The sequence below is a fragment of the Budorcas taxicolor genome, chromosome 1 (genome assembly GCF_023091745.1).
Source record: "Budorcas taxicolor isolate Tak-1 chromosome 1, Takin1.1, whole genome shotgun sequence".
Lineage (NCBI taxonomy): Eukaryota > Metazoa > Chordata > Mammalia > Artiodactyla > Bovidae > Budorcas > Budorcas taxicolor.
The window spans coordinates 137,594,151-137,611,089 of NC_068910.1; the positions used below are offsets into that span (position 1 = coordinate 137,594,151).

Genomic DNA, 16,939 nt, shown 5'->3' on the forward strand with positions numbered 1-16,939 from the left:
CCATCACCTTTCAGAGGAGTTCTTGATCAAGAATATAAATCAGGAAAGAAACAATGAAACACATACTTAATTTTTTTAAAAGGGTAAATGATAACAGATAATTATCAGAAAAGGACATCTAAGTGGCCACTGAACACATGAAAATGATGAGACACTTCAGTTTGGGGGGAGCTACAGAATTAAACCACAACCAGGGTTTTTTCTTAAAGTTTACAAAATTCAAAAGATTGATGATATCAAATGTTAGCAAAGGCTTGAGAAAATTTTAACAAAAATTCTCCAAAGAAGACATGCAGATGGCTAACAAACACATTAAAAGATGCTCAACATCACTCATTATCAGAGAAATGCAAATCAAAACCACAATGAGGTACCATTTCATGCCAGTCAGAATGGCTGCGATCCAAAAGTCTACAACCAATAAATGCTGGAGAGGGTGTGGAGAAAAGGGAACCCTCTTACACTGTTGGTGGGAATGCAAACTAGTACAGCCACTATGGAGAACAGTGTGGAGATTCCTTAAAAAACTGCAAATAGAACTGCCTTGTGACCCAGCAATCCCACTGCTGGGCATACACACTGAGGAAACCAGAATTGAAAGAGACACATGTACCCCAATGTTCATCACAGCACTGTTTATAATAGCTAGGACATGGAAGCAACCTAGATGTCCATCAGCAGATGAATGGATAAGAAAGCTGTGGTACATATACACAATGGAATATTACTCAGCCGTTAAAAAGAATACATTTGAATCAGTTCTAATGAGGTGGATGAAACTGGAGCCGATTATACAGAGTGAAGTAAATCAGAAAGAAAAACACCAATACAGTATACTAACGCATACATATGAAATTTAGAAAGATGGTAACGATAACCCTGTATGCAAGACAGCAAAAGAGACACAGATGTATAGAACAGTCTTTTGGACTCTGTGGGAGAGGGCGAGGGTGGGATGATTTGGGAGAATGGCATTGAAACATGTATAATATCATGTAAGAAACAAATCGCCAGCTAGGTTCTATGCAGGATACAGGATGCTCTGGGCTGGTGCACTGGGATGACCCAGAGGGATGGTATGGGGAGGGAGGTGGGAGAGGTGGTTCAGGATGGGGAACACGTGTATACTTGTGGCAGATTCATGTTGATGTATGGGAAAACCAATACAATATTGTAAAGTAATTAGCCTCCAATTAAAATAAATAAATTTAAATTAAAAAAACTCAAAAAAAAATACTGCTGCTGAACTACTGTAAATTCATAAAGAACTTGCATAATACCTATTAAAATCTAAGTTTACTTATGCAATTTGACCCACCATGTACAGTCCAAGGAATTCAGCTGAAAGAAATATATCTATGTGAGATAAGATTCAAGTTAAAATAGGGTAAATATCATAAATATGATAGTGGTTATGAAGTATTAATACTTTTAATTATTCTGAGCTCATTAAATGAAAAGTGAAGTGCAGTGTTTATAGTGCAATCCCATTTTTCTGGATGAAAATTAAGGGAGTGGAGTGGTTAGCTAAATAATAACTGAAAGGAAAAGGAACTTTAGGAATTCTACCCATTAAAACAGAATATTGGGGGGGATTTGGCCTAAGAAGGGACATAAAAAACACAGCAGTAATCAAATGGTTTGAGGCATATTTGTGATTAGGAGCCACACATGTGAAATACTGTATCCTAATTCCTACGAAGGGTACGTTAGAGTTGCCTTTTTTATAGCTTTGCCTTTTGCCACTCTTCCTCCCAGACCTTAAAAACTGAGAATTGAGTTGCCTCTGGTTCTTGAGCCTGTCTTTCAGGCAACCTTCCAGCCTTGGACCAACTGTTCTATCTGCCAAGGATACCCTACCCTCCCTATCAACTCCTCTCTCTCTCTGCTTCCCTTCTTCATCTTTCAATTAAGATCTTTTCCATGTTTCCATTCTACCTGTGGGAACAGATTTTGGCATTTCTCTTATAGCTTGAACCTGTGTATCTTGAATTGGTTATTATACTCTTCATTAATTAGAGGGCAAGATTTCTATGACCGGCATCACTCATAGGAGAGTTAGGAAACTGGCTGCAGGCAGAAACCAGTACAGGAAAATGGTTACAGAGCTTTGACCCAGTAGTTTTACATTGGCACAGCTTTGTGCTTTGAAATGCATTTTCAAGTTTCAAGACTGACTTCTCCTGTTACCTCCAGCAGTATCATTTGTATAAAGTTTTCTAATTATTCTCTAATATCTTTACTACCCATTGTATAAATATATAATTTTAAAGGTGTTTAGACTTAGTTGCTGTTTACTTAAGCACTCTTATAGTTTAATTTTGTGTAGAAAAACCACTTGGTTAATCCAAGTCTGAAATTTTGGTCCCTAATTTCAAGCCCTGCTCTCTCCATTGAAGAGAGTATTTCTCTTCAATGTAATAGGATTTCGATAGCTTTAGTTTAAGAATGCTGCTATCGCTGAACAGACTTCTCCGTTACAGTACTGAAGCACATATTATTTTTGTGTGGTCTCTTTGCTTGCATGTCTGTTTCCCCACAAAAGGGTCTTGAGAGGAGGAGGAGGAGTAGTGTTAGTAACTCAGTTGTGGCTGACTCTTTGCGACCCCATGGACTGTAGCCTGCCAGGCTCCTTTGTCCATGGGATTCTCCAAGCAAGAATACTGGAGTGGGTTGTCATTGCCTTCTCTAGAGGATCCTCCCTACCCAGGGATTGAACCCAGGTCTGCATTGCAGGAGGATTCTTTACTGTCTGAGCTACAGGGAAGTTGAGAGTAGAGATCCTGGCTTTTCATCTTTGACCTTCCAGTGACTTGTGTGGTACTTGGTGCATAGTAGATAATCACCTCTCTGAAGGAACAGCATCTTGATAACTACTGAAAATGAACATTGTAGAAAACCCATCTCTGAGTCCTGAATAGATCTCATTGTTGGACTGCTAATACTTTTTGCATTGCACTTCCAAGATCAAGATTTTGATCGAGTTTTATAAAATTCCTCAAAGACTTGATAGCGAATTCAGTATAACTGTTGAATGTGCCTGTGGTACAGTTTTTTCCTTTTCTCTTAACATTTAAATTAGAGTATGTTGTGTGGGAGGACAGTAAGGAATAGATATATTTTATGTTTATTCAGTTTGTAGGTAGGATACAAGATGAATATTCGTTAGTACAAGAAGAGTTCTGTGTCTTATTACAAAGATATACATTTCCTAAGAATCTTTATAAACCCATGTTTCAAAGGGTAAAACTTAATTTCAAAATGTATTTCTTGGGAATTACTTTTTCAGATTTAAACTTTTTGAGGTTGAACTCATAAACTTATACATTTATTCAGCATATAAAATGTTTTTAATTTATAATTGATGGCTATTTTAAATTGCCTTATCAACAAAGTGAACAAATGCTTGTTCTGTTGACTAAATCATTATGTTAAAATTTCTTTTTCTGCAGAGATGCCATTGAGAACAACATGGATTTTATGGGATTAATAATAATGCAGAACAAATTAAAGCGAGAAACCCCTGCAGTACTTGAAGATTTGCATAAAGCCAACATTCGCACCGTCATGGTCACAGGTCAGACTTTGTAAAAGGACACACGAAAAAACTCTAAGAGTGTGACTCTTAGAGTTCACGTTATCCATCATTAAGGAATGATCAGTGCATTATAAAAGCCTACTTACCACTATATAATTCCATCTAATACTGCATTATTATCAGTCAAGTAATTAAATTTATCATAGAGTAGCTTCATCCTACGTTGCCCTGTTTTCAGCTCTGAATACTTTTCTAAGATAGAGGACAACTTCACAATACACTTTGGAAATCCTTTAGATCTGTTTATAATAAGTATAATAAACTAGTGAAGGACATACTATGAATATTTAGCTGTGCTCTTTTTTGTTATCTCTCTCTAATCACGTTTCTTTTAGCAGTTATTTTCCTTTGCTTGTGTTAGTTATTTGTAGATTTGTTTTCTCTACTAGAATATAAGATTTTTGAGGATGAAGAATATGATTGATGTATTTTGGGATTGTCTATAATTTTTAGAACTGTGCCACCAGATACATCGGAAATGATTGGTTAAATTATATTTTTATGTATAGAATAGTACGTTTATTATTGTTTGAATGTGTAATAGTGAAAAGAGCCATTTTTTGGTTTCTTTTTTTTTTTTAATTTTAATTTTTACTTTATTTTACTTTACAATACTGTATTGGTTTTGCCATACATTGACATGAATCCACCACGGGTGTACATGCGTTCCCAAACATGAAGCCCCCTCCCACCTCCCTCCCCATAACATCTCTCTGGGTCATCACCGTGCACCAGCCCCAAGCATGCTGTATCCTGCGTCGGACATAGACTGGCAATTCGATTCTTACATGATAGTATACATGTTACAATGCCATTCTCCCAAATCATCCCACCTTCTCCCCCTCCCTCTGAGTCCAAAAGTCTGTTATACACATCTGTGTCTTTTTTGCTGTCTTACATACAGGGTCGTCATTGCCATCTTTCTAAATTCCATATATATGTGTTAGTATACTGTATTGGTGTTTTTCTTTCTGGCTTACTTCACTCTGTATAATCAGCTCCAGTTTCATCCATCTCATCAGAACTGATTCAAATGTATTCTTTTTAACGGCTGAGTAATACTCCATTGTGTATATGTACCACAGCTTTCTTATCCATTCATCTGCTGATGGACATCTAGGTTGTTTCCATGTCCTGGCTATTATAAACAGTGCTGTGATGAACATTGGGGTACACGTGTCTCTTTCAATTCTGGTTTCCTCAGTGTGTATGCCCAGCAGTGGGATTGCTGGGTCATAAGGTAGTTCTATTTGCAATTTTTTAAGGAATCTCCACACTGTTCTCCAAAGTGGCTGTACTAGTTTGCATTCCCACCAACAGTGTAGGAGGGTTCCCTTTTCTCCACACCCTCTCCAGCATTTATTGCTTGCAGATTTTTGGGTCGCAGACATTCTGACTGGCATGAAGTGGTACCTCATTGTGGTTTTGATTTGCATTTCTCTAATAATGAGTGATGTTGAGCATCTTTTAATGTGTTTGTTAGCCATCAGTATGTCTTCTTTGGAGAAATGTCTATTTAGTTCTTTGGCCCATTTTTTGATTGGGTCATTGATTTTTCTGGAATTGAGCTGCATAAATTGCTTGTATATTTTTGAGATTAGTTGTTTGTCAGTTGCTTCATTTGCTATTATTTTCTCCCATTCAGAAGGCTGTCTTTTCACCTTGCTTATATTTTCCTTTGTTGTGCAGAAGCTTTTAATTTTAATTAGATCCCATTTGTTTATTTTTGCTTTTATTTCCAGTATTCTGGGAGGTGGATCATAGAGGATCCTGCTGTGATTTATGTCGGAGAGTGTTTTGCCTATATTCTCCTCTAGGAGTTTTATAGTTTCTGGTCTTACATTTAGATCTTTAATCCATTTTAAGTTTATTTTTGTGTGCGGTGTTAGAAAGTGATCTAGTTTCATTCTTTTACAAGTGGTTGACCAGTTTTCCCAACACCACTTGTTAAAGAGATTGTCTTTACTCCATTGTATATTCTTGCCTCCTTTGTCAAAGATAAGGTGTCCATATGTGTGTGGATTTATCTCTGGGCTTTCTATTTTGTTCCATTGATCTATATGTCTGTCTTTGTGCCAGTACCATACTGTCTTGATGACTGTGGCTTTGTAGTAGAGCCTGAAGTCAGGCAAGTTGATTCCTCCAGTTCCATTCTTCTTTCTCAAGATTGCTTTGGCTATTCGAGGTTTTTTGTATTTCCATACAAATCTGGAAGTTATTTGTTCTAGTTCTGTGAAAAATATGGCTGGTAGCTTGATAGGGATTGCATTGAATTTGTAAATTGCATTGGGTAGTATACTCATTTTCACTATATTGATTCTTCCAATCCATGAACATGGTATATTTCTCCATCTATTAGTGTCCTCTTTGATTTCTTTCATCAGTGTTTTATAGTTTTCTATATATAGGTCTTTAGTTTCTTTAGGTAGATATATTCCTAAGTATTTTATTCTTTTCGTTGCAATGGTGAATGGAATTGTTTCCTTAATTTCTCTTTCTACTTTCTCATTATTAGTGTATAGGAATGCAAGGGATTTCTGTGTGTTGCTTTTATATCCTGCAACTTTACTATATTCATTGATTAGCTTTAGTAATTTTCTGGTGGAGTCTTTAGGGTTTTCTATGTAGAGGATCATGTCATCTGCAAACAGTGAAAGTTTTACTTCTTCTTTTCCAGTTCGGATTCCTTTTATTTCTTTTTCTGCTCTGATTGCTGTGGCCAAAACTTCCAGAACTATGTTGAATAGTAGTGGTGAAAGTGGGCACCCTTGTCTTGTTCCTGACTTTAGGGGAAATACTTTCAATTTTTCACCATTGAGGATAATGTTTGCTGTGGGTTTGTCATATATAGCTTTTATTATGTTGAGGTATGTTCCTTCTATTCCTGCTTTCTGGAGAGTTTTTATCATAAATGGATGTTGAATTTTGTCAAAGGCCTTCTCTGCATCTATTGAGATAATCATATGGTTTTTATTTTTCAATTTGTTAATGTGGTGAATTACATTGATTGATTTGCAGATATTGAAGAATCCTTGCATCCCTGGGATAAAGCCCACTTGATAATGGTGTATGATCTGTTTAATGTGTTGTTGGATTCTGATTGCTAGAATTTTGTGAAGGATTTTTGCATCTATGTTCATCAGTGATATTGGCCTGTAGTTTTCTTTTTTTGTAGTATGTTTGTCAGGTTTTGGTATTAGGGTGATGGTGGCCTCATAGAATGAGTTTGGAAGTTTACCTTCCTCTGCAATTTTCTGGAAGAGTTTGAGTAGGATAGGTGTTAGCTCTTCTCGAAATTTTTGGTAGAATTCAGCTGTGAAGCCGTCTGGACCTGGGCTTTTGTTTGCTGGAAGATTTCTGATTACAGTTTCAATTTCCGTGCTTGTGATGGGTCTGTTAAGATTTTCTATTTCTTCCTGGTTCAGTTTTGGAAAATTGTACTTTTCTAAGAATTTGTCCATTTCTTCCACATTGTCCATTTTATTGGCATATAACTGCTGATAGTAGTCTCTTATGATGCTTTGTATTTCTGTGTTGTCTGTTGTGATCTCTCCATTTTCATTTCTAATTTTATTGATTTGATTTTTCTCTCTTTGCTTCTTGATGAGTCTGGCTAATGGTTTGTCAATTTTATTTATCCTTTCAAAGAACCAGCTTTTGGCTTTGTTGATTTTTGCTATGGTCTCTTTTCTTTTGCATTTATTTCTGCCCTAATTTTTAAGATTTCTTTCCTTCTACTAACTCTTGGGTTCTCCAATTCTTCCTTTTCTAGTTGCTTTAGGTGTAGAGTTAGGTTATTTATTTGACTTTTTTCTTGTTTCTTGAGGTATGCCTGTATTGCTATGAACTTTCCTCTTAGCACTGCTTTTATAGTGTCCCACAGGTTTTGGGTTATTGTGTTTTCATTTTCATTAGTTTCTATGCATATTTTGATTTCTTTTGTGATTTGTTGGTTATTCAGAAGTGTGTTGTTCAACCTCCATATGTTGGAATTTTTAATAGTTTTTCTCCTGTAATTGAGATCTAATCTTAATGCATTATGGTCAGAAAAGATGCTTGGAATGATTTCGATTTTTTTGAATTTATCAAGTTTAGATTTATGGCCCAGGATGTGATCTATCTTGGAGAATGTTCCATGAGCACTTGAGAAAAAGGTGAAATTCATTGTTTTGGGGTGAAATGTCCTATAGATATCAATTAGGTCTAACTGGTCTAATGTATCATTTAAAGTTTGCGTTTCTTTGTTAATTTTCTGTTTAGTTGCTCTGTCCATAGGTGTGAGTGGGGTATTAAAGTCTCCTGCTATTATTGTGTTATTGTTAATTTCCCCTTTCATACTTGCTAGCATTTGTCTTACATATTGCGGTGCTCCTATGTTGGGTGCATATATATTTATAATTGTTATATCTTCTTCTTGGATTGATCCTTTGATCAGTATGTAGTGGCCTTCTTTGTCTCTTTTCACAGCCTTTGTTTTAAAGTCTATTTTATTGGATATGAGTATTGCCACTCCTGCTTTCTTTTGGTCTCTATTTGCATGGTATATCTTTTTCCAGCCCTTCACTTTCAGTCTGTATGTGTCCCTTGTTTTGAGGTGGGTCTCTTGTAAGCAGCATATAGAGGGGTCTTGTTTTTGTATCCATTCGGCCAGTCTTTGCCTTTTGGTTGGGGCGTTCAACCCATTTACGTTTAAGGTAATTATTGATAAGTATGATCCTGTTACCATTTACTTTATTGTTTTGGGTTCGGGTTTATACACCCTTTTTGTGTTTCCTGTCTAGAGAATATCCTTTAGAATTTGTTGGAGAGCTGGTTTGGTGGTGCTGAATTCTCTCAGCTTTTGCTTGTCTGTAAAGCTTTTGATTTCTCCTTCGTATTTGAATGAGATCCTTGCTGGGTACAGTAATCTGGGCTGTAGGTTATTTTCTTTCATCACTTTAAGTATGTCTTGCCATTCCCTCCTGGCCTGAAGAGTTTCTATTGAAAGATCAGCTGTTATCCTTATGGGAATCCCCTTGTGTGTTATTTGTTGTTTTTCCCTTGCTGCTTTTAATATTTGTTTTTTGTGTTTGATCTTTGTTAATTTGATTAATATGTGTCTTGGGGTGGTTTGCCTTGGGTTTATCCTATTTGGAACTCTCTGTGTTTCTTGGACTTGGGTGATTATTTCCTTCCCCATTTTAGGGAAGTTTTCAACTATTATCTCCTCAAGGATATTCTCATGGTCTTTCTTTTTGTCTTCTTCTTCTGGAACTCCTATAATTCGAATGTTGGAGCGTTTCATATCGTCCTGGAGGTCTCTGAGATTGTCCTCATTTCTTTTAATTCGTTTTTCTTGTTTCCTCTCTGATTCATTTATTTCTACCATTCTGTCTTCTTTTTCACTAATCCTGTCTTCTGCCTCCGTTATTCTGCTATTTGTTGCCTCCAGAGTGTTTCTGATCTCATTTATTGTGTTATTCATTATATATTGACTCTTTTTTATTTCTTTTTTTTTTTTTTTTTTTTTTCTTTTTTATTTCTTCTAGGTCCTTGTTAAACCTTTCTTGCATCTTCTCAATCCTTGTCTCTAGGCTATTTATCTGTGATTCCATTTTGATTTCAAGATTTTGGATCATTTTCACTATCAATATTCGGAATTCTTTCTCAGGTAGATTCCCTACCTCTTCCTCTTTTGTTTGGTTTGGTGGGCAACTCTCCTGTTCCTTTACCTGCTGAGTATTCCTCTGTCTCTTCATCTTGATTATATGGCTGCGTTTGGGGTGGCCTTTTTATATTCTGGTAATTTGTGGAGTTCTCTTTATTATGGAGCTTCCTCACTGTGGGTGGGGTTGTATCAGTGGCTTGTCTAGGTTTCCTGGTTAGGGAGGCTTGTGTTCTGGTGGGTGGAGCTGAGTTTCTTCTCTCTGGAGTGCAGTGGAGTGACCAGTAATGGGTTATGAGACGTCAGAGGTTTTGGAGTAATTTTGAGCTGCCTGTATATTGAAGCTCAGGGGTGTGTTCCTGTGTTGCTGGAGAATTTGCATGGTATGTCTTGTTCTGGAACTTGTTGGTCCTTGGGTGGAGCTTGGTTTCAGTGTAGGTATGGAGGCATTTGATGAGCTCCTATTGCTTAATGTTCCCTGAATTCAGGAGTTCTCTGATGTTTTCAGGCTTTGGACTTAAGCCTCCTGCTTCTGGTTTTTAGTTTTATTTTTACAGTAGCCTCTAGACTTCTCCATCTATACAGCACCGATGATAAAACACCTAGGTTAAAGATGAAAAGTTTCTCCACATTGAGGGACACTCAGAGAGGTTCACTGTTTTTGAAAACAATGGTCTGCTTTTCTGGTTGCCTGATGTCCTCTGCCAGCCTACAGAAGTTGTTTTGTGGAGTTTGCTCAGCGTTGAAATGTTCTTTTGAGGAATTTGAGAGGGAGAAAGTGGTCTTCCCGTCCTATTCCTCCACCATCTTAGGACCGCCCCCCTGGTTTCTTTCTTGACTACTGCATTCAAAGGATTTTCTTGGTGTTAACACTGTTGATAATATTAGATAATTACCATTTCTTAGCTGTATGAAATTGTGGCAGCTCTGAAGTTTTCTTAGCAAAAAATCAGATTTAAGGCATTTACTTTATAACGTTTGTGTTCAGTAAGAGACTTATAGAGAAGATCTGTGTATGGTTTTATGTTTAGGAACTGTGAGGTCCGTCTGATACCAGATAGCTTAAGTAACCAAATTTATTAGCGTCCCAGCAATTCTTGGTTCTAGTGACTTTGCTTCAAAGCTCTTTCTGTCTGTATCGCTTGTCCTTGTTGTCCTGCCATGACAGAATATGGTGTGTCCCAAGAGGATCTGTCAGGTCACAGGAAGACATGCTTGGAAACAGTGGGTAGGATTAAGGGAAGAGGAGACAATAGTACCTCTTCTGGTAGCAGTGGGCTCCCCAAACCTTTGCCTGCTTCTCCTGTACATTTGTATTTTCCACCTTGATCTTGTCTTTAACAGTGTGTTTAATACTTTCCTCTCATGAATGAGAAGTTGTCTGTCTTGCTTCCCTTTATGTTTTATAAAGATTGTGTACTTGTTACTTTGCTTTTTTAATTGTTGTTGTTGTTTGTGTGTGTGTGTGTAATCTTGCCTTTGTAATTCACTTTTTTCTTTATGTTGTGCTCATATTCTTGTATAGATTACCAGTCACTCCTTGGTTATTTCAACAATATTTATTGAGCACTGTGCCAAGCATTCGGAGAAGGCAATGGCACCCCACTCCAGTACTCTTGCCTGGAAAATCCCTTGGACGGAGGAGCCTGGTAGGCTGCAGTCCATGGGGTCGCTAAGAGTCGGGCACGACTGAGTGACTTCACTTTCACTTTTCACTTTCATGCATTGGAGAAGGAAATGGCAACCCACTCCAGTATTCTTGCCTGGAGAATCCCAGGGACAGAGGAGCCTAGTGGGCTGCTGTCTATGGGGTCACACAGAGTCGGACACGACTGAAGCAATTTAGCAGCAGCAGCAGTGCCAAGCATTGAATGGGTACCCCTAGTGCATGACTCACAAAGGTTGAGAATGTATTTGACTTTAACAGTTGTGGGTGAGAATGTTCTGACTATTTAGTATCTGTCTTCTTTTGATTTGAGGCTTCCTTTGATATATGTATGTCCTGATTAACTTTTAACTCCAGGATAACTTTTAAATTCCAAGAGTAAGGACTATACATTAACTTCGTTTTGCCCAGCCCACTTATGGGGCCTGTAGTAGATTCTCAGTAAATACTTGTTGTTTAATACATTTATGTTTTCATTTTAATGTTAATGTATTTTCAATGTTTTGAAAATTAGGTGACAACATGTTGACTGCCGTCTCTGTAGCCAGAGACTGTGGAATGATACTACCTCAGGATAAAGTTATTATTGCTGAAGCATTACCTCCAAAGGATGGGAAAGTTGCCAAGATAAACTGGCATTATGCAGACACCATAACACAGAGTAATGATTCATCAGCAATTGACCCGGAGGTAATGTCAAGTAGAGTTTTCTTTTTTGAAGCTTGCTTATTTTAATTTATTCTGAAATAATAAAAAGTGGTGCATTAAAACTCAACAAAACAAAAAGTTAACAAAACAGAAGCCTGAGCCCTCTCCTCAGAGACTTGGATTCACTAGAATGAGGCCAGATGCAGTATCTCAGTGTTTCAATTTTGATGTTTTTAGCCAAAGTTGAGAAGCACAGTTTTATACTATAAGAATCCCAAGTATTTATCTTAGTTTAAAAGTAGTGATAAATGGTGCAGATGGTCCATAATATTTGGCTCATGGATCATTTCAAATTGAAGCTGATATTTAGACTTCCTAAAGTGTTACTCTTTAAATAATAAACAATATAGATGGATTATCATAAAATTGAATTTTCTTTAACATTCAATAAATGTTTAACAGCGTTTTATATGAAACATCAAATGAAAAAATTTAGTTTTGGGTCAAATATGTTCAAAATAGGATTCTTTTACTTGATCTGGCTGCCTAAATACTGTTCTGAATGTCTTATACACAGGCTATTCCAATTAAATTGGTCCATGATAACTTAGAGGATCTTCAGGTGACTCGTTATCACTTTGCAATGAATGGAAAATCATTTTCAGTGATTTTGGAGCATTTTCAAGACCTTGTTCCTAAGGTTAGTGATTTGGGTTATGTATGTTTTTATATGAATATATGGCAAACAGTATTTTAAAGAAATTCATGTTTTTTCCAGTTGATGCTGCATGGCACTGTGTTTGCTCGTATGGCACCTGATCAGAAGACCCAGTTAGTAGAAGCATTGCAAAATGTAGAGTAAGTATTGGTGGGTCTTGGTTTTGTTTTGTTTTGGTGGCCACACCGCACGGCATGCAAGATCTTAGTTCCCCTACTGGGGATCCAACCCGTGTTCCCTGCAGTGGAAGCTCTGAATCCTAATCACGGAACTTCCAGGGGTTTTCCTGTTTTTGTTTAATACTTATGAATTGTAGTTCTGTTTTCAAAACCAGAAAAGTAACTAATATTTCATGTATATAAATGTGTCAACTCTAAGACAGCTAAGCCTCTTTAAAAGAGACTTCCTGGTGGCTCAGTGGTAAAGAATCTGCCTCCAAAGTAGAAGACCGGGGTTCTCTCCCTGGGTCGGGAAGATCCCCTGGAGGAGGAAATGGCAACCCACTCTAGTATTCTTGCTTGGACAATTCCACGGACAGAGGAGCCTGGTGGGGTGTAGTCCATGGGGTCCCAGAAGAGTTGGACATGACTTAGTGATTAGGCAACCAACAAGTGCTTATTTATTTAAAGTACATATCCACCATTCCTCTTCTAGGTGATATCCATGAGGTAGAGTTAATTCACTCAGCTAGATAGAAGTAATGTTACAGTTTTAGTAAATAATGATGTTTTCAAGTTTTTAAAGGAGAAATCTTTACTGATAGCCTTAAAAGTAAATGCCAAAGATTAGGCTGGCCTGAGTCCTTTGTGCTAAAGATTGGGCAGTTGAGATGTTCATGTGATAGAAATAGAACAGTGACCCAAGTCATTTGAGTTGTAGGCTGGTGCTATTTGCAGAGTAACATGCCCGTGGTCGTTATAATGAAAAGATTCATTAGTTAGCACTAGGGGAATCTTAGTTTGTTAACTCTTCCTAGTACTATACTGGAGGAAATCTTAAATTAAAAGTTCTATATTTTAAGAAATTAATAAAAATCGTAACGTAATTTTTGTTTCTTAGTTACTATGTTGGGATGTGCGGTGACGGCGCAAATGATTGTGGTGTAAGTATAGACTTTGTGATTCACAGTTCTTTCTCTGGCTAAGTCAAGTACCCAAGACTCAAAAGAATTTTCTTCTTTAATCCATTAGGCTCTGAAGAGGGCACATGGAGGCATTTCCTTATCAGAGCTCGAGGCTTCAGTGGCATCTCCCTTTACCTCCAAAACTCCTAGTATTTCCTGTGTGCCAAACCTTATCAGGTAGTATACATTAGAAATCTTGCTCTATTAATCCAGAAAAAAAGGTCATAGGAAGTAATATGAATTTGTTTTAATGGTGTGTTAGTGCACTTGATCTGTAATGCTTTAGCAACAGATTGATTGCTACTCCTCATTTCTTCCAGTTCTGCTTTGGCTTAGTTCTTTTTGGCAAAAAAGTGCATTGTTGTAACTTGAATGTTGATGTTCATCTGTCAAGATATAATTGTGGTTTGGAGGAGGCATTTAGAATACTTCTATTCACATGCCAACATTTGTTTTCACAGGGAAGGCCGTGCAGCTTTAATGACTTCCTTCTGTGTATTTAAATTTATGGCTTTGTACAGCATTATACAGTACTTCAGTGTTACTCTGCTGTATTCTGTGAGTACTGACATTGCCAACAGAGATGGTTCTTAGTGTTAAGACATTTAAATTAAAAATATTGGGCATATATGTTTCAGTTTGAATATATTCATTAATTGTGAAACTTAAATAACTAGCACCTATAAATTTTCCTTTAGTTTGCTGAATTTTGAGTAGCAAATTGAAAATCTCGTTAATCTGGAATAACATTTTCTTTAAGGCCAACAGCTGTGGCTTCAGCCTTGTGAATAAAAGAACTGTGTTCTTTTTTTGCCTTTAGCACAGATTGGACATTTTTTTTTTTCAGAACTCTTCAAAATGTCAAGCTGTGACATATTTTAGAATTGCAGTTAACTTTGCTATACATTTATAAGGAAAGGCCAGAATGAGAGAAGATGTTTCAGATGTACTTTTAGGACTTGTATAAACAAGTGATGTCCTTAGGTATGCCATGGATTTTGTGGTTGAAGTGATCTCACTTTAGATTTTTCTCTGAGTGAACATTGGTGAGATGCCAAGGAGTCTTTGTGAAACTATCCCTTTTTACCATATGTGGAAAATATCAGGAGGGGTGGTGTTGGATATTAAGAAAGCTTCAAAATATTAATTTTCAAGAATGTTGAATATTGTGGGTAGAAGTCTGTGCTTTCTTTTTGCCAAAAAACTTTTAAAGGTTTTTATTGAATGGATTTTTAGAAGCTACCTTTTATACTAATATATTAAATTGTAAATATGTTCTGTTTCACTAATTTAAAAGCAAATGTGTTTAATTTTTAAGCAGGCCAAGTGTCATTTTGAAGTTGTCGTTATTGGGGGGAAAAATTAAAACCAAGGAGGAAAAAGCTAATAAAAGCAGGGGGAAAATAGTGTAAAAGTGGTACTATAAGAATAGTTCCTGAACTCTAACTATTAAAAAAAAAAATTCCTTCTCTAGATCTTAAGTAACCTGGGAGACTTCCAATTTCTCTTCATTGATCTGGCAATCATTTTGGTAGTAGTTTTTACAAGTAAGTATTTTGTTTTGTTACTGTTTTTAAAGCATAGGAAATTCTGATGTGGCTTATTAAACTTTGGTAAATTTACATGAACAATTATAACACAGTGCACATCTTTTCATTTTCTATGTAAGGTTCTTTTATTTCTGATTGTTTATATTTTGCCCCATTTTTTTAATTCTTTCTCTATTTTTTCCTGAAATATTTGAGAATATGTTAACATTATCATGCCCCTTTGCCACTGAATGTTTTAGTATATATTGCCCCAAAGTCATTCTCTTGTCCAGCTAAACAGTTATAAAGACTAAGAAATTTAACATTGATACAGTATTACCTAATCCATACCTGTATTCAAGTCTTGTCATGTGTCCCACAAATAACCCTTAAACCCATTTTTCCCCCTAGTCTCTTGGCCCAGGATCTAGTCCAAGCTCACAAACTTCATTTAGTTATCATATCTATTTTGTCATCTTTAATTCAGAATACTACGTTCAGCCTTTTGCGGGGGACTTCTTGATGTTGACGTTTATGAAAGAAGATAATCAGTTATATGGGTTTGTCTGATGTATTCTCACTAGACTCAGGCTATGCATTCTTGGCAGGAATATCAAAGAAGTGATGCTGTGTCCTCCTGAGTACATCATATAAGGAGACAAGGTGTTGGTTTGTTTCAGTATTGGTGATGTTAACGTCAAAATAAATAATGATGGTAATGAGATATGATCTGTTTAAATAAGTAATTGGGAGAGAAGGGAAAGCTCTTCCTTATAGTAAAGTGCTAACTAACTATATAGAAGGAACGATTGGCTTATCCAGTGGAAAGACCCTGGTCTTCCTGACATTTTAGAAGAACTTTTCGTTGTGGGGGTGCTCTCCTGTGTTTCAGGTTACAGTATCTCTCACCTCTACTCCCTCGATGCCAGTAGCAGTCTCCCATTTTTGACACCCAAAAATATCTCCAGACATTGTGAAATGTTCTCTAGGGGTCATACTTACTTTGGTTGTGAACCACTGAATTTGTCAGTCTTTAGTGAATGCTAAAACTAAGTGAATGGAAGTCAATAAGAAACAGGATTTTTTACACAGTCTTAGCATCTTTCTACAAATTACTTATTAATTGCAAAGAGAAAAATAGAAATATTACGGTGGAGAAACTTGGCAGCCACCACCTTAATAAGTGATCAAAGTCTTTTTTTAATGTTACTGTTATGTTTATATAGTTTCAAACCTTTGTTAATGTCTTCTTAGGAAGAAATGTGTATTATTTTAACTGTAGCTTTACAATTAAAGATTCAGAAATAAATTCTTAGTTAAACATATAAGGGTGGTGATGATATGTGCTTATACTTAGTATGCTTTTTACTTGTACTAGTGTTTCCTTTGAATTTTAGTAGACTAAAAAGTACTCCTGAGCCATTTCTTGAAAAAGCTTAAATTGTTCACTTTTACAGATTACTTAAACATGTATGGCATCTGGCTTGGTTTTTGGAGGTTTTTCATGTTACAGATTTGTTAGAGAAAAATAGTTTTTCTAAGTTCCTAAATGAATCTGATTATGTATTTTATAATGACAAATTAATTTAGTTACAAACCTTTCCTCTCTTTCTCTTCAATGTAGTGAGTTTAAATCCTGCCTGGAAGGAACTTGTGGCACAAAGACCACCTTCAGGTCTTATATCTGGAGCCCTTCTCTTCTCCGTTTTGTCTCAGATTATCATTTCCATTGGCTTTCAGTCTTTGGGTTTCTTTTGGGTCAAGCAACAGACTTGGTATAAAGAGTCACATCCATATTCATAGTAAGTTGGTCAATCCATTAAAAAAAATGTGTAGAGTGTATGGGGTTGCAAAGAGTCAGACATGACTTAGAACGACTGAACAACAACAGCAATGTATATGCATGTAAAAATACGTTTAAATTTATGTAAAAATTGCATGCAGCTTGATTACACGTTTAAATAATTTGACCTGCATTTGACTTTATCTGTAGGAAGATGGTCAAGCCAGGTC

At 36.5% G+C, this 16,939-nt stretch overlaps 1 protein-coding gene across 1 annotated transcript in view; it reads left to right on the plus strand.

The window, feature by feature from the left end:
• ATP13A3 (ATPase 13A3) overlaps positions 1-16,939 on the plus strand; it is an 81,225-nt gene that overhangs the window by 44,902 nt on the left and 19,384 nt on the right. The window contains exons 20-28 of the mRNA XM_052637396.1: positions 3,453-3,577; positions 11,423-11,598; positions 12,134-12,256; positions 12,335-12,414; positions 13,334-13,376; positions 13,465-13,574; positions 13,859-13,955; positions 14,872-14,944; positions 16,551-16,728. Of these exons, the coding sequence (XP_052493356.1) occupies positions 3,453-3,577; positions 11,423-11,598; positions 12,134-12,256; positions 12,335-12,414; positions 13,334-13,376; positions 13,465-13,574; positions 13,859-13,955; positions 14,872-14,944; positions 16,551-16,728 (1,005 nt within the window). The remainder of the gene's footprint in view (positions 1-3,452; positions 3,578-11,422; positions 11,599-12,133; positions 12,257-12,334; positions 12,415-13,333; positions 13,377-13,464; positions 13,575-13,858; positions 13,956-14,871; positions 14,945-16,550; positions 16,729-16,939) is intronic.